Genomic DNA, 27,650 nt, shown 5'->3' on the forward strand with positions numbered 1-27,650 from the left:
CTAGGTTTTGTTTTGACACACTGATCAATGGTATACCGATAGTCTATTGTTTACGATAATCCTGCTACGTGCACCTGGCAACCCTGTGCATCACCATGGCAATCGGTGGTTAGTTTCACTTTTGTTTTGAAACAACAATTATTGTAATATACGCATACTATTAATACAGTTAACCATGAGGCATGAGTGATACCGATACGGACGACACTGATCTGCTGCTCCTGATACCACCGAACTTCTGCGCGGAGGACAAAATGAGCGCATGCGCGGCGGCAGATGCGCTGGCTATGCCCCCGCCCCCTCCCCCGGCGACCACAAGTGCAGCGTACCAGTTCCTGCATCCCAGCAAGAAATCGGAGCTGAATAGCATCAATGCCCGGCTGCAGAACATCGCACTGGATGCGGAAGAGCCTCCCTCGGACATTTCCACCATATCCACGAATACTGTGAAGAACGCTGGACGGCCAAGTAGGGAGCTCCTCGGCATGGTGCACTCCACGCCGAAGAGTGGGTCCGTTGAGCCCCTCCGCCATCGTCCACTGGACGACAACATTCTGCTCGAAATCGACCACTACCTAGACGACAATATTGCGCATCGCTGGCAGAGGCACGATCACCACCTGCATCACCGCAGCGACGATCATCTGAAGAACGAGCGGGTGGGGCAGGAGGGTCATCCGGGAACCTCCTCTCTGCCCAGCATGAGGCTGGCCTCGTCATCCTCCGGCGCCGTTTCTGTCGAAGCAGCCAGGGTCGATCGAAACAGCCTGAATGATAACAAGATCATAAGTCTGAGCGAGCTCTGGGGCAAGAGCAGCTTGACAAAAACTGTACTCGACAACAACTCGCCCAACCGACCACTGTGCAGCTCTTCCCTAAAAGAGGAACAACTCAGACGGCAGCATCTGGAGAAAACGGTGCACACACTGCAGTCGCAACTTTTGGAGTACCAGCAGCGTATCTCAGTGGCCATCGAGGTGGATCGTTCGAAGGATGCTGCTCTCACTGAGGCAGAGCAAACAGTTCAAAGTCTCAACTACGAGGTTCAGCACCTGCGGGACGCTGTCCACCGGCTGGAAGCGGACAGGGGCGAGTCTCAGAGCCGGTTGGATGCACTGCAGACCGAGTTGTCGCAGGCGGTAAACTTGGCCACCAGGTTCCAGGAAAAGAATGATAAACTCGAAAGGGAGTTGGACCATTGCAGGCAAGACGCCAAGCAATGGGACGAAAGACTGGAGCACCTGGAAATGCAACTCAACAGCAGCAAAAGAGCGGAGGAGCTGTCACATGCCGAGCTTAATAAGCTAAGGGATAAGTTTGCCAAGGTGGACTACCAACAAGAAAAGGTAATTTGAAAATATGATTACAAACATAACAACCAGTTCTAAACACATTTTCTTATATATAAGCTAAAAGCGCGAATAGAGGAACTGGAGAAGGACAAGAACACGCTGACAAATCAAAAGGAAATGCTCCAGGAATATCATCAGAAGCAGAAAGCAAGAGCGGATTCCTTGGAGAGCCAGCGTAAATCCCTACAAGAAACTCTGGCGAACCTAACGGAAACTGAGGTTATTTATAAAAAAATACAAAAATTAACTCAATAATAAATTATTGTTAATTCGCAGTCCACTCTTAAAAAGAAGTTAGATATACAGCAGAAATCCCTAAAGCAATACTACCAACAGCAAATGGAAAATGTCGTGGCGAAGAAGATGCAGGAGTTCCAGGACCAGCTGGACAAGAATGAGGAGCATTTAAAGAACGAAGCTCGGGAGCGTGAACGACTCATAGCCGAGCGGGCAGTGAAGCAGCTTGAAATGATCAACGAGAAAAACAACCAGGAACTGAATCTCATCCAGGAAAAGCACAACGAGGAGGTGGAGCTGTACCGCCTTCAACTGGCGAATGCCTCGAAAAAGATCGATGAAATGGATCTCAAGCTCAGCTGTTACAAAACTAAGCGGTAAGATATGAAAGCCTTATTTGTTTTCTGGTTTAAATATATAGGTTTTGTTCCATTCCAGTGCTGATATTGCGGAGAAGCTGCATGGGGTAATGGAGGCCCAGTGGCAGCAGGCCCTTGCTATCCTCACCACTCCTAGTCAGAACTCCATCATGCAAGCCAGTGACAGTGAAGCCAGTGAATCTCCGGAGCTAAATAATGCACGCATGTATCCGGAAACGCCCAAAACAAGCAAATCGCAGCGCAGCAACAGCACTGAGAAGAACAACCTGGATGTGGTGGGCAAACGGGATCCCCCCTCGCCGATGGACAAGCTGCAAGCCTACATTGAACTGCTGCTCAGCAAGTCGCCCAGTGATTTCGACAGGCTCGACGAGATCTTGGCCATGACGGCCAAACAGGGCAGCAAGCAAAGCAAACCAAAGAGCGGAAGTGGCAACAGTAAGCCTCCACCTTGGAAGTGCTGACAACGAGAGATGCTTTCGATAAGTACTATTCTATCTAGTAATACCTGTAGTTTTATAAGAATGACTCCCTCTTTGAACGGCCGCTACAATGGACATTGTAGTTGTATATTTTTCTATGGAATTCCGAAAGTAAATAGTTTGGTTTTTTCAAAATACGATTGTTTATTTGATAATATCAACAATTGAAGGCAGCGTGGCATTTGTATGCAGCACGGGAAAAACAAAGGTGCAAATTTTAAATGTAATAATAATATAAAGTTTTGGTACAAAAGGTGTATTTTACAGCTCTATGAGACCTAAGCCTAGGAATCTTGTGATATATTAATTTTGTGGCTGTCGCCAGCGAATGTTGTATTTTATATCTTTTAGAAGGATTTATTCTTTGATTCAGCTGTTTCTTAGATCGTTTATGTGTCTGTCATTGATATGCTTTGAGTTGAGTTATTGAGTATTTTCCCATTAACCTTATTTGTAGACGATTTGAGGGAATTTTGGGGCATTTCCATAGAGCCCCTCCGATTCCCAGACTTGGATGTGGGACTCTCGCGTTAGCACCACCAAATGCTGATGGGTTGAGTAGCAAATGCTGCAAGTAAAGCAGGGATTAGATTGAATTTATTCGAATATGGAGCCACTTCTCTCTTACCTTCGAATGGGCGATGTGCCCGTGGTCAGCTCACTGACAAAGCTCAGGTTCCAGCTGGACCAGAAGCGCACGAATCCTCCCTCCACAGCAGTGGCTATCACATTGACACCAACTCCTTCCTTGATGTAGGAGTAGCACACGGCCAGGATGCGATCCTCGTGCACCAGGTGCTGCACATACCGCGCGTTCACTGAGTGCAGCCTCAAAATTGACTTGCCATTGGGATTCACATTCACATTGACGAAGTCGTCTAGGTTCTCCTCCGTTACCTCAAAGCATTCGTCGGCCACGTTCAGCGAATTAGGTCTGGTCGCAGCTGCCGTGGTCTTTGGATCCGTACTGGTGGTGGATGATTGGGGCAAAGTGTGTACCGTGACAATGTCCCCCAGCGTAGGACTAATGGCCACATGTGTTATTGGAGACTGATGAATCTCTGCCGGGCGGGCAATCGTGCGTACATAGCTCCAGCTGAGGGAAAATCATTTATGCTTTTTCTTAAGACAAGATTCATGTGTGTACTTACTCATTGAGATCCCATATGACGGCAATGCCATCGCGACCCGCGGTCACCGCGATCTTAAACTCCACGGAGAGGGTAATACAGGTAATCTCGTCGGTGTGCCGCACCAGCAACGTGGGTCCCAGCCAATTAAGATCGGCACCGTCCCGCTGGAAAGCATCCCCGCCGGAGGAAGTGCTGGACGAGTTAACTGAGGAGGCCGAACTGGTTGGATGCAGGTTGCCTGCTTCATCTACTCGCTCCGATCCACCTCCGCCGATTCCCTTGTTAGTCATCTTCCGGAAGGCTGAGTTGTAAGACAAGCTGAATCCGCGGGCATAGCTCTGCCGGCTCTTCGCCGACGCTCGCTGCTGGGAATCCAGTCCTCCGGTGCACTTGTAAACACTAATCCTTCCAGATTTATGGCCAAACCAAAGTTGATTCGAGTTCACATCGCATCCACAGGCGGTAATGTCGTCAAAGGTCCCATTGTGTAGAAGATTCTTTGGCTTGGCCTGCGGCTTGTTGAGTGGCTGGATCCTCACAATGCGATCATCATAGCCCCAGGAGATTACGTTGTATGTATCCGGCTCAGCTCCCTGCATCACACTTGCTCTTCCAGGAAGAGCATAGACCACATTGGTGTTGCAGAAGCTAACCAGGTGCTCGGTGCCTGGTATCTTGTGAATGTTTGCCCATGAAGGAGCTTTCAGCTGTGGCGATCCCACATAGACGCCCCAGCGCAGACCGCGTACGGTAGACACTATGGGTTTGTCCACCAGTGAGTAGTCCAGCGGCCTGGACGCCGGATGTGGCGACTTAAAAAGCTGCCTGGGCATCTGACCATATGTCTTCACCATTGTCTTGACTGCTTCCCTTTCGATGGGATCGCTGATCTCGGAGTCCAGAAATACGGCGTAAGTCTGTGAATAAATTCAGAAGTAGATAAGCATATAATGCATACATTTCACAGGACATCATCACTCACTGCTGGGTGAAACACATTGATGGCCTCCACGGCACTTTCCCCGCTCTGTTTATAGCCGAAGATCAGGTCTATCCAGTTATGAATCTGATTCCGTACCAGTTCCGACTCCAATGCCTGGCGGTGGATAAGGACAAATAGCCGGGAGTCCCGCTGACTCCATGGTGGTAGTGAGACATCCTCCACACGCTCCCCATTTTGTCGGCAGCCGAATTTAAAGCGTTCGAAGTTTTCAAACATCTCGGGCAGGCAGAAGAATTCCGGAATGAGCTCCTTCACATCCGTGGGACTATCCCGGCTAGCCAACAACCAAGTGGTGTTCAGGGCATGGAACGTGCGATCCGGTAAATCAAAGTCGTTGTCCTGGTAACGCAGAAAGTAGCTGGTAAACGGAGGAACCCGTACCAGGAAGTGCAGCACAGTGCCGGAATTCGAGTAATGGGAGCTGTAGTGATAGGGCTTAAGGATCAGCGAGCCCATAGTGGTGTTGGTACTGTCAATGTACTGGAAGGGGAGAAGATAGATCAATTCCAATGGATTGCTTAATAATATCGTTACATACTGTATAGTTGCTGATGTAGTGCTTCTCGTTCTCCTCCACCTGCACGGCAATGGGTCGTCCAAGTCGCCTAAAGTTGTGTCCCTCTCGCAGGTCCAAAACCTCCGAGTTGTAGTTGGCCAGCACCCAGGGAAACACTGGGTACTGCATGAGATCGTTGTAAGTACGGCCCGAGATCTGGTTGAGGGTCATTAGGTACTCCCAGTTGGTCAGAAGACCCTCGCGCCACTGCTGGGTGATGGCAAGTACCTTGGACTGGTCGGGCGTGGCTACGATTTTATCACAGAATACCTCGCGCATAATCTTCCAGTCGTCGGCATTCTGCAGCGAGAAGAACAGCGACTTGTTGGTGTCGAGTAGAATCTCGAACGCCGTCTCCTGGTGTTGGTATCGCTTCAGCCAGATCTCGGTTATGTTGGCGATATCACAGTTTACGTTGAAGTACCGACACCGGTAGGTGGCCAGGAAGTAGAGCTTCAGATCGGTGATGATGATCTCGCCCTCGATCTCCCCGTCCACGGGCAGAAATTTGGCCGCAAAGTTGTACAGGATTTGGGAGTTCAGCGATATGTTCAGTTGTTGATCATAGCTGGCTATCAGGTAATCCAGTGGACGCACATATGGCTCTAGATCCTCACGATGTCCTTGTCCCGGCCTGTACTCGTTCATGAAGAAGCGCCGATCGATGTCCAGGTGGCAGCGACGCAGACGAGTGTGCACTCGAGAGGGTCCCTCGGTATCGTCCAGCTCCCAAGAGCTAGGTAATGGGGTTTTAGTTAGGTACATCCCGTGGAGATTCTTGCAGCTCACTCACCATTCAGCTCTTTCAGCAGAGTGCCAAGGAGCACCTTCGTGGGTCATGCGACGAATGATTTCCAGCCATTTGGTGTAGGTATAGGTATCATCGTAGACTTTCATGTGACACATCAGAGCCTTGCGCTCAGCATTCTAGAGATCAAGGTATATTATAAAATGGGAATGACTGGAATCTCAAAATCACTCACCTGCAGTTCTGCTACCTTTCTAGTGGTCACCATTGAGGACTCCACGCATTGCTGGACCAATGGCTCAAACCTGTACACGGTCTTTTCCAGCAGAGTCTTTTGCTTGGCCGCCATATTATTACGATTCTGATCTAGGCGATCTAGCTCATGGACGAGATTCCATGAGGAGTCATTCTCCTTGATTCCCAAGGCATCACAAAGAGGCTGCAGGTTTTCAATGGGCTCCGGCATGTCCTCCAGCAGGGAGAGCCAGAGTAGCGCCTTGATCATCTTAGCATCACAGATAATAGCCCGCTGGAACTCATCCTGTTGGGATCGCCACAGGGCATCCACAATGTAGGAGCGCAGATCGCGTGGACGCGAAGGTTGAAGCCCCCAGGCTATAAAGTTGTTGCATCGCTGATTGCTCGAGATCCCATAGGAAACGAGCAGCTGGAAGAGAGCCAACTCCTGGGAACTGGCCACATAGTTTGGTCCGGTGGTCTGGCCCACGCCTACGGTGAAGAACTGAGTGCAGCGATCTATGAGCAGCTCTACTCGGGTCCGCAGCTCCGAGTGACTTAGGGAGGAATCGTTGGTCACTGCAACCCGGAAACTGTTGGGCTCAAAGAACTTGGTGAGCCACTCCAGTTGAAGTTGAGCCTGGGCAGTTCGGAAACTGCGCATAATCAACTGTGGTTGCTTGTCCTGGTAAAAGGATAGCAAGTTGAGAATGTCCCAAACGAGCTAAGGAAGAATAAAAGAGGATGTTAGCAGGATTCCAATTGCTCATTCTGTATATACCCACATTTATCTGGCCAACAGAACGAATTGCCCGCTCTCCAATACTGGCCAGTAGTTCCACAACGGACTCATCGGCATTGGATTGACCCACACGTAAGGAGTAGATCTTGTAAAGGGCCTTCACCGAGCACTGCAGTAGTCCTGCTTCAATCAGACATGTCTGATCATCAGGATTCTAAAAGGAGAATATGTCCATTGAAACTCAAAAGGATTGTGAAGGATTGGATTGTTTACCTGCAGATACAGACGTAAGAGCGCCTTGAATACCCACTGGGGCTCGGTTCCTTCCGCGATAGCCAGCAGGGATTGGAGTCCAAAGCGCTGGCGAATCCTTAGAGGTGCCTCGCAGCTTTGAATATCCGTCAGGCTGCAGTGCATCCCGTTGATCCAGGCTAGACAGGCCTCAAACATGCCTACATCACATCCGTGGATGGTCAACTGATTGGCCAGATGCAGCGGATACATCAACTTGGTAGCGGCGTTGAGTTCCCCAGTAGGCAGACGCTTTGTCAGCACGTCCACCAACTGAATGATGGCCTGGCGCACGGCGCAGCTGCGCTGGTTGGCCAGAACCAAAAGCAGTTCCAGTTTCACGTAGTGTCGAGTGACCACATCCACCGATGAATCCGGCAGAAGGCAAAGGAAATCCTTTAGCAGGATGAGGAGGCGCTGCTGCAGTCGGATGATCCCCAGCTGATCATAAAAGTCTGTCTTCCTATTCGGCAGTGATGACTGACCCGAGCTGGGAGTGCTGTGACCCGATGGCTGCCAGATCTTGCCGAGATGCAGATGCGGGTGGATGCGCCTTCGAGCGATCTTCAGCGGGCTCCTCTTCGGACTGTTGGCACTGGTGGGATGGCGTCGCTTGAACTTCAGGCGCCATCGAGTGGCCTCCACGGGACTCAGCAGTCTCAAGGCGGACTTGTTGAGGTTTGAGCAGTCGGCCATCTGGTCCAGCTGCTCCTCGAACTCGTTGACAGCTTTTCTGTAACCAGACGTGCTGGCATGAAGTCGTCGCAGTTTCTTAATCCTTTCCGCTCGCTCGGGATCCAATTCCTGCGGTTGAGGATGCAACTGCCGTCGCAGCGATGTGGTCACCCTGCTCAAATTGGCTGCCACCAGGGAGCGTTCCTTTGCCGGCTGTTGAGCCGTTAGGAGGAAGTAGAAGTGCGTGCGATCGTGGGTCACATAACAATCACTGGGCTTGTGAAGCAGCAAGAGAAGTTTCATGATCTCATCCAGCATGGAGGAGTCAGGCGGCGATCCTGAAAACACGGCCAGTATTTGGACAAAGCACTCGGCGGCATAGGGTGAAATCTGAACCGGACTGGGTGACTCTATCACATAGACCTTGCAGAGATTGAGGAGTGCTCCAAGCAAACCGCACTTCTGAAGTTGCTCCATGTTGAAGTCCCTTTGCGGATGCTTATCCCTGGTGAGAGCCAGAATGCAGCGGAAAAGCATGTCCAGGACATCGGAGTGGGTTGCTCCGGATCGGTGCCAGTCGGAGTAGCGCTGTAGCACGGTCAGCATCAGGCGGGGATATACCAGAGTGGCCATGGTGTTGTCATTTACATTAATGGAATCCCCCTTCCTGGTGATCAGCACCTGGGAACAGGCATTGTTCACAATGCTCCGGAGCAACTGGACATCCTTTGAACACTTCTCCGACTTTATGACGTAGCCGATTAAAGACAGGTAATCCTGTCGTTGGAACTCTGTGTACAGCTGAGCATCCGAATGCGCCACCTGCAACAGCAGATCCAGAGCCAAGGCCTGGGTACTTGCATTGCCAGTGAGCTCAACAATCTGTAAAAAGTGACTGTAATAAAAGGATTCTCTAGGAGATTAGTTTCAGGCTTACCCTGGCGAACAGATACAGCAGCGTGGAGAGTCCACCGCTGAGGGACGTGGCCGACTGGAGGGTCTGCGGTTGGTGCTGCTGCAGTTCCCCGTACAGCATGTGTCCGTGGGGCTGTCCATAGCAGGCCATGTCCAGTTCCTGGCTAGCATCGTAGCTCATCACCAGATCCGGCTGCTGGGCGGTGTACACGAGGACTCTAGCCTGTCTCAACTGACGCATGCAGTCCAGGTGGTTACCGAAATTCGAGGACGACAGCTTGCCCAGGCTCACGAAGCCATAGTTTGGCTTCCAATTTGCCACTTGGCACTGTGTGAATTCGGTGAAGTCCGGCCCCATGGCCGTGAGATTCATCATCAGCAAGGGATCCACTAGGCGGCGCTTGAAAAGGATCACGTTCGAGAGGGCATACCGAGGGGTCGAACCATCCAGGGTGGATCGCGAGGAGGAGCTGCTTCCGGGACTCCTGGTCGGCTGTCCTTCACCCAGAGCCAACAACTGAAAGCTGTGCACTCGGGTAAGCTGGCGGAGATTCCGGAAAGGCAACCGCATGGTGTGTTGCTCCACCCCATCAAGGAATATGCTGATCTCCACGGAATCTGCTTGCTGCTGCAGACCAAATACCAAATGCATCCACTTGTGGCGTGGCAATCGCAAATGCTGGAGCTGTACGGCCGAGCCCTCAAAATAGCCACCTGTTGAATCCGCCGCGGCTTGGTGCCCATTGAGCAGATGCATCTGGCCGAAGCTGTTGAGCAGCGCTAGCTTGGTTTGTTTGAGAGCCTGTCGAATGGTTCCTCCATTGGCCGCCTGAGTGTTGGCCGAGATTACGGATGCCGTATCTGCATTGGCTTCTATTTGCTCCTCCACACGAACTGGAGCTAGTTGTTCGTTCGGTTTGACCAGCTCGAAGATAAGCTGCATGTTGTGGCTGATGTATATACTGACCATGGCTTGGTTAGTTCCCAAAGAAAGCAGGTGGAGTTTCTATAGAAGATTGGCGTGAGTTATGCCGGATTAAAGTGGGTTTTTCTCTAGCTTACTGTTAGATCCTCTCCAGAGTAGCGTGTTTCATCGTCGTTAAATTGCATGGAGCTGCGATGCATCTGCTGCCCTCTCAATTCCAGCCACAGTGATAGGGTCAAGCCATCCGGTTGCCAAATACGCGTCTGGGTCACCGGAAAAATGCAGGCAGCCCGAGTAAATAGCGTGCTCGTCTGACATTGCTGGTGGTGCAGGCGCACCCCCTCTATCTGCTCGCTGACCAATGGCTCCGAGGTGACTACTATCTTGCCATCAGTGGTGATGGGAAAGTCTAGCTCCATACATGGCTGAGCCTTTCGCAGCGATCCGGAGGAAATGTGGTGCATGTGCCGCATTAACAGATCCACGGGGGGTTGTCTGGAGGCCAGGATAGAGTAGTAGCACTGCAGCACCTCTGGTGTGTTCAGATGGGTAACCAACTCTAGGACCGATTGCTGTAACTCTAAATGGTAACCAGATCAGATATAGAAGGCCATTTATAACCAAGTACAACACAACTCACCCCTCAATCTTGGATCGCTGCAGCTCAGAATCGGCGCGAATCCCTTAAGCAAGCATAGAGGACCTCCAAGGTAGTCCCTGATGACGAACAACCGGTTCGCCAGTTGGGTTAGACTCTCTGTCCATCCGTTTGGCTGCTTGATGCAGAGCAGGGATAGTTCCGCTAGCATTTGCACCACCAGCTGACTGAGACCCTGGTGCATGATGTGGCTTCGATAGCGGGAGGATGGCTGAAACGGGGTCCACGTCGATTCGTTGGCTGCCAAGACGCCCCCATTGAGCTCGCACTCGGATTCACTGAGGTCAGCGATTTCGCCATCTGCCTCGTAACCCTCGTCGGCGGTGAGGTAAAACTCGTGCTCGTTCTCGCTCAGTTCCAGTTCACTGTCGGCGGCACAGCTCAATGAGGCCCGGGTGGAGAAGTAATCCGCATCCACGCCAGCATTCGCCTCGCTGGAATTGGGTCTCCGCCGCGGCGTGGGCGGCGTGGCCAGGGAGTTCTTGGCCGGCAGTTTAACAGTCTGCAATCTGGGCAGCTCCACGCTGCCGCTGTTGAAGGATCTGGCACGTGGTCGTGGCTGCTGGGAATCGCCGGAGGGGCTGTTGACCACGCCCGTCGGCTCCTGGTGAGTGCTCGATAGCTCGGCGATTTTGAGCAGGGTCTGCAGCGTCTGGATGACCGCATTGTCCCGGGCATGCTGTTCCCCGTGCTCCGACCAGTTGTCCGTGGCATGGCTCAAAATGATGGCTCTCAGCTTGCGCAGGTGCTTCTGCATCTTCTCCACTGTGAAGAAAGTGAGATAAGCCGCGGATTAGTGGTAGATATGATCTGATGACTGACTGATAACCCGCGTATATCTGCTATCTTCCGCGAACTGGAGCAAGTCGTCAGCGCTGGACGAGCGCCAAAGCAAAAGTGTCGGCTCTTGTCTGGAATGTATCTCGTTTCGGTGCCTATCTCTGTTTGTAAATGTATCTGTGTTTTTAAGTGTATCTGTCTCAGCGATGTTGTAACTTGTGTACCCAGAAATTCAATCCCAGCGGGCAGAGCCTTGTAAATGCCGCGTATTATACTCCAGCCGACCGACCGACTGACTAACTGTCTGCCTAGCTGGCTTATAATTAACTCTCCTAGTCCGCAGCCACAATCACAACCACAACGCCCCGTTATTAGCCAGGGTCTAGAATCTAGAATCCGGAGCTGGATTGGAGGTGAATGTGTGTGCCTTGTTCTTGTCCCACTTCTAGGGCTTCCCAGAGAGTGCTCGGCTGTTGTGCATTGTCTATTTTCTATCGCCTATTGCTTATTGGCAACGCATTAGCCGCGGTATGCCGTGGAACCCACCAGATGGGCGGTGTACCAGGAGGAATATGGCAGGCAAGTAATGCTCTTTCTTTTTAAATACCCTACCAATTCTGTACTCAATGAGTATATTATTAAAACCGAAGTAAGGAGCTATATAAATGAAGTTACAAAGTTACAGAACGCTCCACATGTTCAATATACCCACTTCCCTTATCTCAAAGGTACTCAACCGAACAATCTCTGACACTTACCTTCTTCGTTTTGGAAACCCTTGATGCAGATGGCCATGGTCGCCTCGAAGAGTTTGAGCAAGAGTTTCTTGCATTCGCCGTTGGGTTCGTATAAGCAGAAGAAATCCGCATCAATATTAGCACGTGTCGGGGAGTTGGCACTTCCGCCGCTTCCTGGACTGCCGCCAACCAGGGATCCCACAATGCTGAAGAGCTTGTTGATGATGCCATCGGCTGTTGCCCCTTCCTCCTCGTTTGGCAGGATGAGGGAGTTGCTGGACTGACTGCCACGGATGTCGAAGAGCACCGTACTCTCATCCGGTTCGCAGGCGAGGAGTTGCTGCAGGAACGAGGGGGTGGCCATGTCCCGCGAGTAGCTATCGTAGTTACCAATCACAGATGCGTAATCCAATGTCGAGTCCGCGTAGTCTGAACTGGCAGCCGTTGTGACCGAGACTGAAGTGGAGCCACCGAGTGGCAGCTGCGCGATTAGGGTTTCCAATGAACTTGAGCCGCAAATGCCGGCTGTGGGCGTGGTTGCGGTGGAGGATGTGGTTGGCCCCATTGTGGCTTTTGGCAGCATGAGGAAACAGCCCAGCGCGTTGTAGTTCAGCCTCAAGATGTCAAAGATGTTTTTGTCCCCATGCCGCAGCTTCTTCTCCCCTGGGAGCAGCTCGCTCGTTGGCGTCTCCACCTCACCCTCATCCTCGTCGTCCAGCATTTCCACGGGTATTGAGTAGATTTTGGCAAACTCATTGTAGAACAACTGACTGGTCTTCAAGAGCTCAAAGTTCAGGGTCCATTGCAGGGCGGTTATGTAGAGTATGTCCGCGGGTTTGTGACCCTCGAGCTTGGCAGGATTGGAGCTCTCATCCAGCCAGAATTTGGCGCGGGAGTGCTTGGAGCACTTGTGCAGCAGAGCCTGGAAGAGCTGGGATGCCCTGTCACTACTGTTCAGCTGCAGCTGGATGAGTCTCCTGCTCAGAGTGATCTGCTCCCGGCTGTTCTCGCCCAGAAAAGCTATGTTATCAATGCCCACCTTGATGAGATCACATACTCCCCGCTGCAGTTCGGGTATGATCAGAAGATCCTGCATATAGCGGATGTTCTCCTCGTTGTAGAAAGCTTTGACCAGGCGGATATCACTCAGGTACATGACGAAGATACTCAGGCATTCGTGAAGAGCTCTGTAGTTCTCCAACTTGCTGGGCAACTGTAGGGGAGTGACCTTGCTAATCTTTCTCTTGCTTTCGCCACTTTCAATCAGTTCCTTGTACAGCCTAAAAATGGGCAAGGCCACCTCCGCCAGGATTCCAGAGGCTAAGTCATAGGGCAGCAGATAGGCGATATGTTTTAGGTGCTTGAGAAAGAGCAGCATTGCAGGTGTGTTCAGCAGGGCCTTGTAGTTATCCTTGTAGATGTTCAGTAGATCCATGTGAAATACAGGCGACTTCAGCTTATCCTCGCAACCCGGGCATCCCTGGGGATTCCGCTTTACAAATATAGTGTGCAGCACATTGTAGTGGAGGAATTTGTAGGCACACTTCTGATAGCTGCTGGAAAGTTGAGTGGCTAGTTGCAGGCACGTGGCGTAGTTCCTGACGTTGTAGTGGCAGCAACAGCTTCCGGTTCGGAGCAGACTCCTCACGCTATGCTCCTGCAGCTCTGCCTCCAGGCTGGGCAGCAAATGATACAGTTTTCCCTGGAAGTAGCAGCTAAGGGAAGTGGCTCCCAGGCAATGCAGCTGACTGCTCCTTTGTCTTTTGTGCCGCGGATGTTGCTGTTGCTTGGGCATCGCGGTGGATGCACTGCTCTCCATGAGACTCTGCAGGTGCTGCTCCTGGCTCGAGAGGTTGTCCGTCAGGCGTAGCAGCATTTTGTATATATGCAGGAATATGGCGGTCGAGAAGTTGGTCGATTTGGCCGCCTCTTGCAAGACCTCGAAGCAGTCATCAAAGTTCCTCACATCGATCTGGTTCAACTCCCGCACGCCATTATCCACCAGGTTGTGGAGGGTGCCAAACATTATGTACAATACTCCATGAGCCAGAAGGGGACTCCTCCGATTGGCGGTCAGTGCATAGAGGAGCTGCCCAAAGTTGCTGTTGAAGTCATGGACATTCGGCTGCTGTTGCTCTAGCACGTAAAAGTTGTTTACACAGTGTGCTATCAATTGGAGCAGTTCAAACTTAATGATCTCATCGTTATCCCCCGGTGCATCCTGCTCCGAACTGGAACACAAGTGCCCCAGTGCAAAGTTATGGACCGTAACGCTCAGCTGGGATTCCTGCTCTGCATCCACGCATCTGGTGAGCAATAGGATGAGCAGCAGGGCCAGTTCGTCACTGCTCCTTGTCGTCCCTTTGAAGTCTTCAAAACTCGATTTGATTGGATTGGATATGTGATTGGGTAATTGACTTTTTGATTGCTGCTGGCGTCTCAGCTTTTTGCTTTGCGAATTGAGGTAGAAACTTCCGATGAATTGGGCAATGCTGGTCATGGGAATCAGCTGCTCGTTGGATGCACTCCACTTGCAGTTGGGAAACAGGTTAATGCACAGGTGGCACAGACTCTTCTGGGATGCAATGAGCTGCAGGCAGAGGAGGGAAATTGATTAAATTTAAATATTTAATATGTACCAATTTCTGGGATGCCAGGAAAGCACGTGCCTTGATATCCACGCGCAGCAGAAAAGCTAGTAGATGATGGCCCAGTTTATCGGTGAGGAATGTCCGCAGAGCGAGAATCTTATTGCAATCACTGGGAGTGCTGAGTATTAGCTGCAGGAAGAGGTAGGATATTGGTGAACTAGATCAGGATTGGGGGAATATGCTTAAATAGAAACCTGGGCTAGATTATGCTGCTTGCGCAGCTGCTTGATGCACTTATCCTGCTGCTCCGGCTCATGCGTCGGACTGCTTTCCTGAGATCTCTTCGCCTCGCTGATGATTTGATAGACCTGCTCCAGCAAATAGGAACAGAGCTCCTCGGGCATCAGATTAAAGTGGCTGAAATATGAACATGAATTAATATAGAACTATACATGTTAAGTAGTGCGATAATATTACCTATTTAGCCAGGCATCTTGCAAGTTCTTATCATCCAGAAACTGCAAGTTATACAGCAGCAGCCAGAGCCAGTGGTCCTGCGAGCATGAGAGGGAGAAAGGCCAGCAGCGATAAGAATATCAACGGAATGGACGAAGGAGAGCTACACAAACCTTGACACTCGCGTCTTCGAGCTCCGAGGCCTGGAGATACTGACTCCACAGTCCGATCAGGGTATCCAGCAGCAGCTGCTCCTCCTTCTCCTTCACCTCCATTCCGGCCATGGAGAATCACAGATAGTGTTGTTGGCTCCCAACAGGCACGTCGAAGAGTCTGCTCCGGCTGGTCAGCAGCTCCTCGGGCATCGGGCGACGTTGTGTGCGCTCGGAGCGATGAGACCAAACTGAATGCGGCGATCGCAGGAGAACGCCAGCTGTAATTAAGGAGAGTCAGTAAATACAGTCGTACCTCTGCAGCATGAGAAGTGGTCACCAACGACTTTTACGTCACTATGTAGATTCCAATTTTTAAATAACAAATCAGAAAATGTAGACAATAAGACAATTGACTAGTGTGAATGGTTAAAGATGACTGATAAGTGCGCTCTGTGGAGGCCCCACTGTAACTCTTTTGTGCGTGCGATTACGTGAAGAGATCAGCACGAAGAGGACGTGGAGTGGGAGTGCGGAGTGGACAGAAGAGGCCACGATGATTGCTTATTTGCCCAGTGGCAGCAGTCGGCCGGTGATGTTGATAATTCGGTGCAGAGTGGAGTGGAAACTTTGGTTGTTGTTGCGGAAAACTATTGAGATTGCTATTTATAGCGGATCGGATCGGATCGGTGGCATTGCATCTGGATGGCTGGCTTGCGGTGGGTTGCCAAGCCGGTAAGACAGTGATAGTGATCGGTGGCTCAGGGGCTTCGTTGGTGCGGTGGTGGCAGTGATGCTCCATTCGGGTAAACAGCTGGCGATGGAGCGTGTCTGTAACGGCCAGTGGCTGCGAGATAAGCTCGAAACTATGGAAATCAGGAGGAGGAGACCATCTTCATTTCCACCTTATCACGTCGAGAATTTCACATATGTATATATGCAGCACATTCAGCGTTTGAACCACAACCACTTACACATATTTATCAACTGCGCAGCACCGAAATTATTCATCGCCCGAGTTTATATAGTATTTGATTTGCTGCTAGACTGACTAGAGTGTGTAAAATACATAATTTATTGGTCATAGCTCACCGCACACAGCTGCAAATGTTTTGCTACTTCAACACCGCATTCTGAAGGCTGGTTTCCCAAACTCATCTGGTGCGGAATCCTGGACAAGGACTTCTTCGTGCAGATCCTCGCCAGCCAACAAAACTGAGGTGTATAAAAGGTATTCAATTGGCTCTGACGTCAGCAGGTGGTTTTTGTGGGTAAATTCAGCAATTGTTTAAGAAATGGCGCTTGTTGTTGTTACGGCTGCAATTCCAATGACTTTGTTTTTGTTGACTGCGCTTCGCTGTGTTTGGCCTTCTGAGCGTCTGGCTTTGCCTTTGTTGTTGTTGTTGTTAGTCAGCTGATGGCAAAACGCGTTCGTTGCTCGGTCCTACTATAAATCGATTTCAAAGCGATGCAAACTGAACTAATAACATATTAAATTATTATAAAATGTGGAAAAAAATAAGAAATAGTTAATTATATATAATCTAACGTTGTAATAGTTAAAATGGGTCTAAAAATAAGTTTTAAATAAAATTAACTATAAAATATATAAAACTAACATTTATATATAACTTAAATCTATATATTGGTTTTTTATTCCGTTATTTTAATTAATTAAATGCAATTGTTGCATGTTTTAGAAACAGCTGTTTTATTGAAGTTATCGAACTGGTTCCATGGAACCAGCTGACTGGTTCCTGACCTGTTGCGCTCCTCAGCTGTTTTCGTTTCATTCTGGTTTGTGTTGATCCGCCGAGCAGTTTGGCTTAGTTTTAATCCGTTGTTATTAATTTAAATACACTTAAGTTAAAATGCTCTGCCGACTGGTGGGAAACAGGAGCTTGGGTGCACGATATTCCGCATCCATCAAGGTAAAATCCGACACTCAAAAAACACATAACAACGATATTTCTGGAGAATATCTTCCAGATATATGTAGATAGTTTGCGTTTCTCTCGGTTATCTCTTCAAAGATTAAGCGCTTAATTAATCATGTGATTATAAGGCGACAAACCAGTTCTCCAGCAAAAACATATCAACAGGTGTTAATTCATAAAGTTCCAGAAATAGCTCCCTTTTATGTGTAAATGTGCAATTTATATGTATTGTTTTGATTTAGTGTTTTGCTGCCAATTGAGATAAGGCACTATTTTGACGAACCATCCACTCTAAAATCACCCCACTGATACCATTACCCCCCTGGAACAATCCAAGCGAATTAAAAATAGGCAAACTTACGTAACGACTTTGCACAAACAAGCCACACGAACGCTCACTTATACCAGGGAACACCAGCGTATCATGGACAAACCGCTTTTTATGCTAATAGTCCGATCATTTGCAGGCTATTGCGTGCTACTCCACGTCGGGAAAACAGCGAAACGGCAAGATCTACGAGTCGGCCATAGATGCTGTGTCCGATGTGGAGGATGGTGCCCAGATCCTGTTCGGAGGATTCGGAATCTGCGGCATTCCGGAGAAGATGATCAACGCGCTCAAGCAGAAGGGAGTCAAGAACATCACGGGTGTTTCCAACAATGGAGGTAAGCATGAAATACACATACAATGAATGCTCTTATTAAGCCGAAATCCTTTCCAGGTGTGGACGACACTGGTCTGGGTGTCCTGATCAAGCAGAAGCAGGTGTCCAAGGTGATTGGCTCCTATGTGGGCGAAAACACGGAGCTGGTGCGTCAGTATCTGGAAGGAGAACTGGCCGTAGAACTGACTCCTCAAGGCACCCTAGCGGAGAAGATCCGCGCTGGAGGAGCCGGCATTCCCGCCTTCTACACGCCCACTGGCTACGCCACTTTGGTCCAGGAAGGCGGCGCACCCATTAAGTACTCCAAGGATGGCAAAGTGGAAATATCCAGCGAAAAGAAGCCCGTAAAGGAGTTCAACGGAAAGAACTACGTGATGGAGGAGTCCATCTTCGCAGACTTTGCCTTTGTCAAGGCCCAGAAGGCCGATCCCTTGGGCAATCTGGTGTTCAACAAAGCTGCCAGAAACTTCAATGCACCCATGTGCAGGGCGGCCAAAATCACCGTGGCCGAAGTGGAGGAAATCGTGCCCATCGGAGCCCTTTCTCCCGATGAGATCCATGTGCCCGGCATTTACATTAACCGCATCTTCAAGGGCACCGACTACAACAAGCGTGTGGAACGCTTGCGCATCACGGAACCCAAGGATCCCAGCAAACCCGCTCCTCCACCAAATCCCGCCCAGGTTTTACGTGAGCGCATTGCCCGTCGAGTGGCCCTTGAGTTCCATGACGGCATGTACGCCAATCTGGGCATTGGCATTCCCGTGCTGTCCTCCAACTACATCCCCAAGGGCATGAACGTGATGCTGCAGTCGGAGAACGGAATCCTGGGCCTGGGACCCTTCCCCACCAAGGATAAAGTGGATCCGGACTTGATCAACGCCGGAAAGGAGAGTGTTACCGTGGTGCCCGGAGCCTCCTACTTCGGCTCCGATGACAGCTTTGCCATGATCCGTGGTGGTCATGTGGATATCACCATTTTGGGCGCCATGGAGGTGTCGGCCACAGGCGATCTGGCCAACTGGATGATTCCTGTAAGTAAATCCATCATCATCATGTTGAATTACTTACAAACTCATTCTTTTTAGGGCAAACTGGTTAAGGGCATGGGTGGAGCCATGGACTTGGTGGCAGCGCCTGGCACCAGGGTGATCATCACCATGGAGCACAATGCCCGCGATGGTTCCCCCAAGATCCTGGACACCTGCTCCCTACCGCTCACTGGCAAGGGTGTGATCGACATGATCATCTCGGAGAAGGCCGTTTTTACGGTGGAAAAGGGCGTGGGTCTGACGCTGATCGAGGTGGCCGAGGGATACACTGTGGACGACATCATCGCCAGCACTGGCGCCAAGTTCACAGTGTCGCCCAATGTGAAGACAATGGGTCAAATTCCTGTTTGAGAGAAGCTGCAATACCTCCGCTTGAGTGATAAACGAGTGCATTTATTTTTTGTTGATCGTGTGACAAAAATATTTTTGTTAAATATATGGACCATATCAAGTCGAATCTTTCCCAGCTTATCCAATTGCCTTGGCCATGTCCTTCAGCGTCTCCGAGCGATGTGCGTTGCGCATCTGCTTGTTGAGGATGTCGAAGATGCGGTTGTACTTGCTGTCGGATTCCGTGCGGCAGATGGCGCAGAACTGCGAGGACAGCACGTGGAGTGGACTGCGGAAGTACAGACCCTTCTGCATGGTGAGGCTGTTCTTGTGGTGCGACATCATGTGCAGGAAGATCTCGATGAGGGCCAGCGTGGCTCCAATGACGAAGTTGTAGCAGAAGAGCGTGGGCACCAGGAACAGCAAGTAGTGGTTGCGGTTGTAGCCCAGGATTATGTTCTGCAAGGAAAACTCAATCATTTAGCATTCTCATATTCCCAGCTTGGAATGGAAACCTACGTTGCTCACGCCATCCATTTGACAGTAGTCCTCGCGTTCGTAGCCGGGAGTGACCTTCTTGGGAGTCCTGTTGGGAATCGCGGTGGCTGCCCCATGTCTCACCGTGTTGGCCAGCTCGTCGTCCACCTCATCGCATATGGTTCCACGGAGATAGTGCTTGGGTACATGGAAATTCGTGTGCTTGCGGAAGTGAACCTTGGTCACCTGGTCGTGGTTCGGTTCGCCGGTCTCCTCATCGAAGGCGGGTCTATTAACGCGCACGGTGTCTGTGTAGAAGTACTCCAACTCACCCGTTTCGCAGTTCTGCCGGAGATTGGATCGAATCAGATAATACAGCGTTAAGAGAGCGGTCTAAGAGAGAGCGAAAGAGAGCTGGGCGGCACTCACGAATCGCGTGATCGAGATTTTGTTGGTAATTTATGGGGCGAACCTGGTGGAATTTGCAAGTCAGATTTATAAGGCAAACACGCCTGAAGTTGATTAACGGTTTTGAATCTATATTTCTATCTTTGAATGCCATTCAAAGCAGATTACTATTCATCTATTGTCTGGTTTTCATATGGGTATTATTAAAAACAGCGGTGTACAAGATTTAAGAGAGCTTCGCTGACTCGTTTCTCTTGAGCTCTCTTTCCCACTTTTTTATTGTTTATGAAATGTTATCGGCGGTCGGCGGGCAAAGAAAAAGAAGCAGACGCCAGTGGAAATGTGTTTATATATCCCGAAAATAGAATCACGTACAGCTCTTCTGATAAGATCGCCAGATCGGACACCAGGGCGTATGAATAATGTGCCGCCTGTGACACCTGAGATTACCACTACCATTACCAGGCCCTATGCATCCCACCCGACTTCTTACCACGAACATGGCTACTTCGTTACTAACTCTAGGAACCCCGAAATCCACGAAGGCGAACAGAGCCAGAAACTCAAGTATCACTTATCAGCTGCGGCTGGAAGTCGGGCTGATCGACAGACGCCGCCTTATCGTTACTATAAAATATGGTGGGGAAACCGAGGGGGGTGGGTGGTGGTGGTCAACTCCTCCCCGTCAGTCTATTAAGGTGCAATTAATGCTTATGGACGGCAGAAAATTGTAAATTGTACATGCAATTACAGACTTTTCGCTCAAATCCGCAGCCCTTTGTTTTTGCCATAGTGACACTAATAACTTGAGTTGCATAAGCACTGACCGGTTTGCGTGTCCAATGTGATTTGATCAGAACACATATAATACAAACTGATGGGGCTAAATTGATGATCTCCCTGATCTCTGATGGCGATCGAATAAATTGAGTTATTGAGAAATATCGAAACTACTTTGTATCAAACAGTCTGGCATTTAATCGAAGTTTACTTTGACAACTTGTGGGCATTATGTTCCCAAGATCACGAAGGCAATTAAACACAATCGCTGTCAATTTGTACTACAACTTATATTCATATTAGAAGGCGCACTACAATACATTTAATTATCTTGGTGATCTTCAAATTTCTGGGAAAAGTACCGCCAAAACTGAGTAAAAGACGAAATAAAGTCTCTATAACTACTCCCAAAATATGGTAGTACAGATATCAAGCTTTTGATGAGTTGGGAGCATGATAAGTTGGCTACTCCCACTTGAGTTTAGATTATTTTTAAAGCCAAAATGCTTATCGAACAGCAAAATAAAATAAATAAAATACCTTGCAATTGGGAACTTGATAAGTAAATTGTTATTTGAGCCTGACAAATGCCTTCACTTGGTTTCCAAGTCGCTTGTTAAGTTCATAAACTGTATAATCCATATTTAACCGTAGGTTTTATGACGCATAAGATAGAAAAGGGTGGATTGTCCTTTTCCCAGTGTTTTTTTGGGTAAAAAAGTATGTATCTGAGCACCCCTCTTGATGATGTCCATCATAAACAAAGTTGGCTAATGGAGAGCCCTTTTGGAAAAAGACTGTAATGGCAGATAAGCGGTACGAACATAAAAACAAGGCCACCTAATCAATGTGACTAGATAATCTACACTATATTTAGCTTATGTATTTGGCTATTGCGTTCTCTTTCCGGCTTACTGGAGTCACAGTTGGCTTAGTGCCGTGGTGTAATTAACTCAGATTGCGATTTGCTGTAGTTTGGCCCGGCATTTTATGGCACCTTAATTACAAGCCCGAAAAGAACCCAAAAAATCCCCCAGATCCCACTCTTCTATTTTTTTGTTTATATATATTTGCTTTCCGACTAACCAAGTTTGGTAAAAGTCGGCAAACTGGTTTACAGATCGCAGCATTCATACTCTCTTTTCTCTTCTCCGATTGTTTCTCGGCACTTACCTTAATGGAATAACCCATGGCTGCTGTCTGGCTTGTGGTTTATTTTCACAGTTATATCGGCGTCTGGCTTTGTATTTATTTGTTTGATTTCCTTGGTCAAAACTATTTTTCACGCGAACCACAAACAGAAACTCACACAAACGACGTATATCTGCGAGTTTATATGCGAGTGTGAGGTTTATATTTTGATCCACTGCAAGCTGAATATTATATGGGCGAGAAAACTGTGCTACGGTGGATATTTCGAAACCGGTTAAGCGGTTCGCCAGTTGCCTTTGCTGTTTTTGCCCGTTTCATTTGCGGCTCGATTGTTGTGTTTATTTTGGTCGAGGGGCGACCTGTTGTTGGCTTTTCGATGGTTTGGGAGATCCGCAATTAAATTTGCATAGCCAATCGGTATAATGACTCAAAATACGTAGTTTCGATATCGGATTTTCACGCTTCTCTCGGCGAACTCGAACTTTTTCCACACACGCACACCGAACAACTGATTTCGATTCGTTGGGAGAGATGTTTCGATAGTGTGACCGCTAATATGCCGCCAGTATATACCAGTTTTCGAGAGAGCTTTTTCAAAGCTCAACACACTAAAAATACTGGAATTAAACTACAACTCATTTATTAAGCTACCAAATAACGTACATTTTTGAACAATATTGTACATTTTCCAAAGTTACGCAGTCTGCTTTCTTTAATCCTTTTTGTTTTCATCGCCTTCACACTTTGGTTTTTCCGCACATGCCTTCGTTTCTTCGTCCTTCTTTTGTTGTTCCTTCTTTTTGATGTCCTCTTCCTTCTTCTGGCACCAAGCTTTCAGTTCTTCCTCGCTCATGTCCTGAATTTTCTTCTCCTTTTCCTGCTCCTTCTTTTTAATGTCCTCTTCCTTCTTCTGGCACCAAGCTTTCAGTTCCTCCTCGCTCATGTCCTGGATTTTCTTCTCCTTGGGCGAGGACTTGCACTCCTTCTTTTCCTGCTCCTTCTTTTTGATGTCCTCCTCCTTTTTCTTGCACCACTCCTTCAGCTCCTCCTCGCTCATCTCCTGAAGACACTTCTCCTCGGCCGAAGACTTGGCCTGCTGGATTTTCTTGGCTTGGTTGGAGAGTATCGCATCGCACTCGCCCTCCAGCTTCTTCATGGTCTCCAGTTGGGCCTCGCCACACTCGGTTTCTTCGTCGGCTTCGATGGCTGCCTGTAGTCCTCCGTCCAATCGACGTTCGTCTCGTAACTCCACAGCCGTGGCCGTGAGCTCCATAAACGAGAACCGATGATAGCCAAAGTAAGTTGGGTTTTTGTAGGGCAGCGCTTTTCCTGCTCCTGGTCCTAGCTTCTCATCCGGTCCACTGAACTGGCGGAAGGAAGAGGGTCTCACAAACGGCGGCACATCGATCCCATTGTGGTCGACACTGGTCGGCTTGTAGCCCTCATCCGGTGGATCCTTCGGTGGGCGAGGGGTGTTCGAGGGTTTGTTGCTCAACTTGGGCTTATCACACAGGCGGCGAAGAATTACAGGTTGTATGAACGATCGAAGTGGATTCTTAGACATTTTCGGGCGCACTTTCGTTTTAAAGTAAATGTTTTTGAAGTTTACAGTTGCTCAAAACGGGAGATGTCATTTTCAGAGGTTACTGTGTAAAATTAAAAATGTGCATATCTTTTTGACATAGCATCACTTGATGTCCTAAATGTCCCAAAGCTTTCTACTGTATGGTGTAAAATGTAAGTTTTGTGTGGGAGTCTCGGCTAAGTAGGAGTGATGCAGTCCAAGCTTTTGCTATAATATATTAGGTAAAGAGTTTGATGATTGTCGATGAACTTCTCGGGAGGTTCAAACCGATCAGCAAACTGGTTAAGGCCCTCATTCTGGTTTTATTATTTGCACTCAGAAGTGCACACAATATTTTTTGGCATACATTTCGGTTTGCTGCACTCCAGTTTCCCTCGTTCCCGCGAAGGCTTCTGATACGGCTGATTATCGTGCAATTATCTTTCCAAGATTATCAGCACGGTTTACGAACGAGAGGTGTTGAGCGGCTTCGACCGGAATCCCAAATTTAGTATCCGTCCGGTGGGCCAGGCACTCGGTTGATTCCCCAAGAAATCTGGTTGGGCCCGGAATTCGCAATCACGAAACGATCTTTGTCTCTTTGGCGACTTAATTACGTGTGATAAAAGATTTATACGCCGGCGAGCTCAAGTAGCTTTATCAAATACTCGGTCGCTACTTTATCGCCATGAAGTGAGTCGTCTTCGTATTCTTCTGGTTTCGGGATCGTAAAAAAAAGTCAACTGATGCGCAAACACAATAAATGACAAAACATTAGCCTCAGTCAAATCCCGGCTAAGAAATTGTATATTTTTACGACCTTCAATTTTGAACCAACATCTTTTTTCGAGCAACCTCCTTGGCGCTTATTGTTTTACGACCCGTGCCCATTTATCAATCAATCAATTCAGCTCAAAAACAACATTTAATTGCTCCCCCAACAGCGACAATATAAAAACCGTGACGGTTTACCCAACCACACTGGAATTAACGACCCCAACAAAACCGGCGAATGGCAGTAACGATGATTACGATCCTCACCAGCACCGCGAGCTGAAGAATCCCACTACGTAAGCATAGATTTTCCACAGTGCTGAGCTAAGAGAATCATTTTCTGGCCCACTTTCTCCAGAAACTTCCAGACATTCACCCACTTCCTGAAGGCTTCCGTGGGCACTGGCGTCCTGGCCATGCCCAGTGCCTTCGCACACGCGGGATATGTGAATGGCACCCTTCTCACACTGGTCATTGGATCGCTGGCCCTCTACTGCCTGCACATTTTGGTGGGTTTTAGTTGTAATTAGCATAGAATTTCCCTTACCTAATATATTTACTTGACTTACAGATCAAATGCATGTACATCCTGTGCAAGCGGCAGCGGGTTCCCTACGTCAGCTTCTCGCAGGCCATGAATCTGGGACTCAAACAAGGTCCACCCTGGCTGCGTTGTCTGGCTCCCATTGCCGTGTAAGTGAAGTAACTGGGCAAAACAACTGGTTATCTATACATTCTTTATATATTGATTAACTTTCTAAGTGCTTTTTAATGATTAGTCTATTGGGTAATGAACATCTTACCTTGTTGTTAATCAATAGATTTTCAGTACGATTCATTATATCATTATCTTTACAATAACACCCTAAAATATGGGGGCACAACCTAATAGTTTGTTTAGTAATTGCTTTTTGTAGAACATCGCTTATCAATATTATTTGAAGAGGCTTTTTTATTCAATTAGTTGCTTAAGTTTCGGAAGGTTTACCAATTTTCATTTTAGCCAAGTCATAAGTACCTTTTGTCGTAGGTAATCTATATATGAAATATATTTCCAAGTGATTTTAGGATCTTACTTACTTGTTTTATGTTTTATATATGTAAATAATATTTTATAAAGTGCCATTCTCCATCAGTCCCTTTGTAGATGGCTTCCTGGCCTTTTACCACTTCGGCATCTGCTGCGTCTACGTGGTTTTCATAGCGGAAAGCATAAAGCAGCTGGTGGATGAGTATCTGGTGGTCTGGGATGTGCGAATACACATGTGCATCATCATTGTGCCACTCCTGCTGATATATAGCATCAAGAATTTGAAGCTACTCGCGCCTTTTTCCAGTGCAGCGAATCTTCTGCTTCTAGTGGGTGAGTTTTTTGTTTGATTTGCATACTTTCTCTAAAAAGAAGTTATTAAGTTCCCTAAGTTCCTTTTCCTTGTTAACTAGGTTTTGGCATAATTTTGTACTATATCTTTGAGGAGCTACCTCCCCTAAGTGAACGAGATCCTTTTGTGGCCGCCGGAAAGTTGCCCACCTTCTTCGGCACAGTGCTCTTTGCTCTGGAAGCAGTGGGAGTGGTAAGTCTAAAATAATATTAAATATATCATATACATAATGCAATTTAATCATTTATCTTCCTTGAAAAGATCCTGGCAATTGAGGAGAACATGGCCACGCCCAAATCCTTTGTGGGCCCCTGTGGCATTTTGAATGGTGGCATGTCCATAGTGCTGGGCTTGTATGTCCTGCTCGGCTTCTTTGGCTACTGGAAATATGGCAATGAGTCGGAGGGCAGTATTACCCTGAATATTCCGCAATCTGAAATGTGAGTTCTCAGTGCTATTTAAGTGTTAGCCACTTATTTGAATACCCCTTTCAGACCCGCTCAGGTGGTAAAGGTGTTCTTCGCCATCACCACCTGGATCTCATATGCCTTGCAGGGCTATGTGACTGCCCACATCCTGTGGGATAAGTACTTGTCCAAGCGCTTCAAGGAAACCAGGCAGACATTCTATGAACTGATTTTCAGAGCCATAATCGTGCTGCTCACTTGTAAGGAATGAAACATTTAATGAAATACAAGTTATAATGATTTTTTACCTATTTTCAGTTGGCTGCGCTGTTGCCATTCCGGATCTATCGGTCTTCCTCTCCCTGGTGGGCTCCTTTTGCCTGTCGATCCTGGGCCTCATCTTCCCCGTGCTGCTCCAGATCTGCGTCCAGTACACCGAGGGCTACGGACCATTCCGGATAAAGTTGATCATCAATCTGCTGCTTCTGTGCTTTGGCATCTTTGGCGGAGTTGTGGGCACCTATGTTAGCATTGTGGACATCATTGCGGTGTACAAGTAAACTTCGAATTCGATGTGGCTCAATAAACTCGGCCTTAATTTACATTTGATGATGTGGCTAGAAGATTTATAGCAATTGGCCAATATAAACAATGTTGGCTTATGGCCTGCATAGTCATGCTGCCAAAGTAGACCAAATATTTTAAAATTTAATTAAAAGCTTAGCTCAGTTCTTGGCTCAGTTTGGGGAAAATGTGCGGGGAGGGTGGGGGGTTTGTGGTGTTCAAAACGCAGTGCAGTCGGGAAAGCTGGCCAGTTGCAACGAACTGTAATTAAATGCAACCGCAATTAACACAAAAGCGCCGCAGGTCAGCAAGCCAGACACAGAACTCCACAACCTCCTCCCTTCGCAATCCAGCTGCATTTTATTTACAATGTTTTGCTCACAGGTTACTGACAACGCTCTCCTGCATCCTGCGTCCTGTCCATTCCAATCCCCCCTCCCTCGGCAGGACCTCTTTGGCTGTCTTCTGTTGGCATGAAGGCCACAGAGTGCCGGACTGAGCCGCAATGACCGCCGGCCCTAAGAAGCCAGAGAGAAGCCAAATGGACAAACGACTGGCTGCCACAGCGAGGGCGGATCGAAGAGATCGGATCGAAAGTCGATTTCCAGACTGAGCAGTAGTTATTACATAAGGATCTGCAAGCAAACTATCTTAAGTTGAACATATTAATTACTGAGTTAGAAGTTATACTTCTCATTCATATATTGATAATTAATTTAGTTAAAAATTTTAATCCTTTTCAAGAGACCCTCGCTGTCCCCCGCTTGCCTTCCCCCAAATGTGTTGAAATGTCGTTTGCTTTGTACGTTTAATTACTCTTTTGACGGAAATAACACAACCTTCGTGTATTTGAAATTGGCAACAAGGAACTGCAACAGTGGGCAAGCCAGGAGCCCAGGGGGAAAGGGGTGGGAAAATGCATTTGGAAAAACCGGAAAAATGCGAGGAAAGCCGGATCTTTGAGGGCGAGAAATTGAACAACTTTCAAGTGAGCCAAAAAATTCGTAGCTCTTAAATTACGAGTACTTGTACTTACCCTCCACTTATTTATTCAATGTATTTATCTCACAGAGGGGTCCTCATCAATTTGCCTCAGATCCTTTTTCCT

The 27,650-nt window shown here is 48.3% G+C and overlaps 6 protein-coding genes across 6 annotated transcripts; 3 read left to right on the forward strand and 3 right to left on the reverse strand.

The window, feature by feature from the left end:
• The first annotated feature begins 55 nt into the window (after nt 1-55).
• On the forward strand, nt 56-2,586 carry LOC117139447 (centrobin). The gene is made up of 5 exons (XM_033301754.1): nt 56-108; nt 170-1,346; nt 1,410-1,571; nt 1,629-1,966; nt 2,028-2,586. Exons 2-5 carry the CDS (start codon nt 183-185, stop codon nt 2,431-2,433), a joined length of 2,070 nt encoding a protein of 689 aa, XP_033157645.1. The 5' UTR covers nt 56-108; nt 170-182; the 3' UTR covers nt 2,434-2,586.
• LOC117139444 lies at nt 2,571-16,406 on the reverse strand. The gene is made up of 18 exons (XM_033301749.1): nt 16,143-16,406; nt 15,072-15,331; nt 14,920-14,996; nt 14,697-14,859; nt 14,521-14,631; nt 11,873-14,441; nt 10,317-11,099; nt 9,814-10,256; nt 8,774-9,757; nt 7,144-8,718; nt 6,914-7,084; nt 6,127-6,852; nt 5,937-6,070; nt 5,126-5,879; nt 4,567-5,067; nt 3,603-4,501; nt 3,080-3,547; nt 2,571-3,019 (listed from the first exon to the last, which is right to left on the reverse strand). The coding sequence occupies exons 2-18, from the start codon at nt 15,180-15,182 to the stop codon at nt 2,899-2,901; spliced, it is 10,590 nt and encodes a 3,529-aa protein (XP_033157640.1). The 5' UTR covers nt 15,183-15,331; nt 16,143-16,406; the 3' UTR covers nt 2,571-2,898.
• Nucleotides 16,407-16,832: 426 nt separating this feature from the next.
• Nucleotides 16,833-19,161, forward strand: LOC117139448 (succinyl-CoA:3-ketoacid-coenzyme A transferase, mitochondrial). Its single transcript, XM_033301755.1, has 4 exons — nt 16,833-16,981; nt 17,455-17,653; nt 17,710-18,686; nt 18,741-19,161. Exons 1-4 carry the CDS (start codon nt 16,922-16,924, stop codon nt 19,053-19,055), a joined length of 1,551 nt encoding a protein of 516 aa, XP_033157646.1. The 5' UTR covers nt 16,833-16,921; the 3' UTR covers nt 19,056-19,161.
• On the reverse strand, nt 19,077-22,369 carry LOC117139450. Its single transcript, XM_033301758.1, has 3 exons — nt 21,873-22,369; nt 19,554-19,856; nt 19,077-19,493 (listed from the first exon to the last, which is right to left on the reverse strand). Exons 1-3 carry the CDS (start codon nt 21,888-21,890, stop codon nt 19,173-19,175), a joined length of 642 nt encoding a protein of 213 aa, XP_033157649.1. The 5' UTR covers nt 21,891-22,369; the 3' UTR covers nt 19,077-19,172.
• Nucleotides 22,370-22,474: 105 nt separating this feature from the next.
• On the reverse strand, nt 22,475-23,483 carry LOC117140471 (stress response protein NST1). The gene has a single exon (XM_033303420.1). It carries the CDS (start codon nt 23,413-23,415, stop codon nt 22,564-22,566), a length of 852 nt encoding a protein of 283 aa, XP_033159311.1. The 5' UTR covers nt 23,416-23,483; the 3' UTR covers nt 22,475-22,563.
• Nucleotides 23,484-23,761: 278 nt separating this feature from the next.
• LOC117141488 (proton-coupled amino acid transporter-like protein CG1139) lies at nt 23,762-26,582 on the forward strand. The gene is made up of 9 exons (XM_033304967.1): nt 23,762-24,108; nt 24,360-24,485; nt 24,548-24,698; nt 24,761-24,882; nt 25,326-25,552; nt 25,633-25,763; nt 25,833-26,011; nt 26,066-26,238; nt 26,297-26,582. The coding sequence occupies exons 1-9, from the start codon at nt 24,104-24,106 to the stop codon at nt 26,536-26,538; spliced, it is 1,356 nt and encodes a 451-aa protein (XP_033160858.1). The 5' UTR covers nt 23,762-24,103; the 3' UTR covers nt 26,539-26,582.
• Nucleotides 26,583-27,650: the final 1,068 nt, after the last annotated feature.

The sequence above is a fragment of the Drosophila mauritiana genome, chromosome 3L (genome assembly GCF_004382145.1).
Source record: "Drosophila mauritiana strain mau12 chromosome 3L, ASM438214v1, whole genome shotgun sequence".
In the NCBI taxonomy this organism is placed as follows: Eukaryota; Metazoa; Arthropoda; class Insecta; order Diptera; family Drosophilidae; genus Drosophila; species Drosophila mauritiana.

What these genes read in the sequence shown, in the direction of transcription:
- LOC117139447 (XM_033301754.1), top strand. Translation starts at nt 183, where the DNA reads ATGAGTGATACCGATACGGACGACACTGATCTGCTGCTCCTGATACCA. An exon ending in TGGACTACCAACAAGAAAAG is followed by an intron (nt 1,347 to 1,409) that starts GTAATTTGAAAA and finishes CTTATATATAAG; the next exon opens with CTAAAAGCGCGAATAGAGGA. An exon ending in AGCTGTTACAAAACTAAGCG is followed by an intron (nt 1,967 to 2,027) that starts GTAAGATATGAA and finishes GTTCCATTCCAG; the next exon opens with TGCTGATATTGCGGAGAAGC.
- LOC117139444 (XM_033301749.1), bottom strand. Translation starts at nt 15,182, where the DNA reads ATGGCCGGAATGGAGGTGAAGGAGAAGGAGGAGCAGCTGCTGCTGGAT. An exon ending in ACTCTGGAGAGGATCTAACA is followed by an intron (nt 9,758 to 9,813) that starts GTAAGCTAGAGA and finishes AATCTTCTATAG; the next exon opens with AAACTCCACCTGCTTTCTTT. An exon ending in ACTACATCAGCAACTATACA is followed by an intron (nt 5,068 to 5,125) that starts GTATGTAACGAT and finishes CTCCCCTTCCAG; the next exon opens with TACATTGACAGTACCAACAC.
- LOC117139448 (XM_033301755.1), top strand. Translation starts at nt 16,922, where the DNA reads ATGCTCTGCCGACTGGTGGGAAACAGGAGCTTGGGTGCACGATATTCC. An exon ending in GATATTCCGCATCCATCAAG is followed by an intron (nt 16,982 to 17,454) that starts GTAAAATCCGAC and finishes GATCATTTGCAG; the next exon opens with GCTATTGCGTGCTACTCCAC. An exon ending in GGGTGTTTCCAACAATGGAG is followed by an intron (nt 17,654 to 17,709) that starts GTAAGCATGAAA and finishes AATCCTTTCCAG; the next exon opens with GTGTGGACGACACTGGTCTG.
- LOC117139450 (XM_033301758.1), bottom strand. An exon ending in AAATGGATGGCGTGAGCAAC is followed by an intron (nt 19,494 to 19,553) that starts GTAGGTTTCCAT and finishes TTTTCCTTGCAG; the next exon opens with AACATAATCCTGGGCTACAA.
- LOC117140471 (XM_033303420.1), bottom strand. Translation starts at nt 23,415, where the DNA reads ATGTCTAAGAATCCACTTCGATCGTTCATACAACCTGTAATTCTTCGC.
- LOC117141488 (XM_033304967.1), top strand. An exon ending in TGTCTGGCTCCCATTGCCGT is followed by an intron (nt 24,883 to 25,325) that starts GTAAGTGAAGTA and finishes ATTCTCCATCAG; the next exon opens with TCCCTTTGTAGATGGCTTCC. An exon ending in CATAATCGTGCTGCTCACTT is followed by an intron (nt 26,239 to 26,296) that starts GTAAGGAATGAA and finishes ACCTATTTTCAG; the next exon opens with TTGGCTGCGCTGTTGCCATT.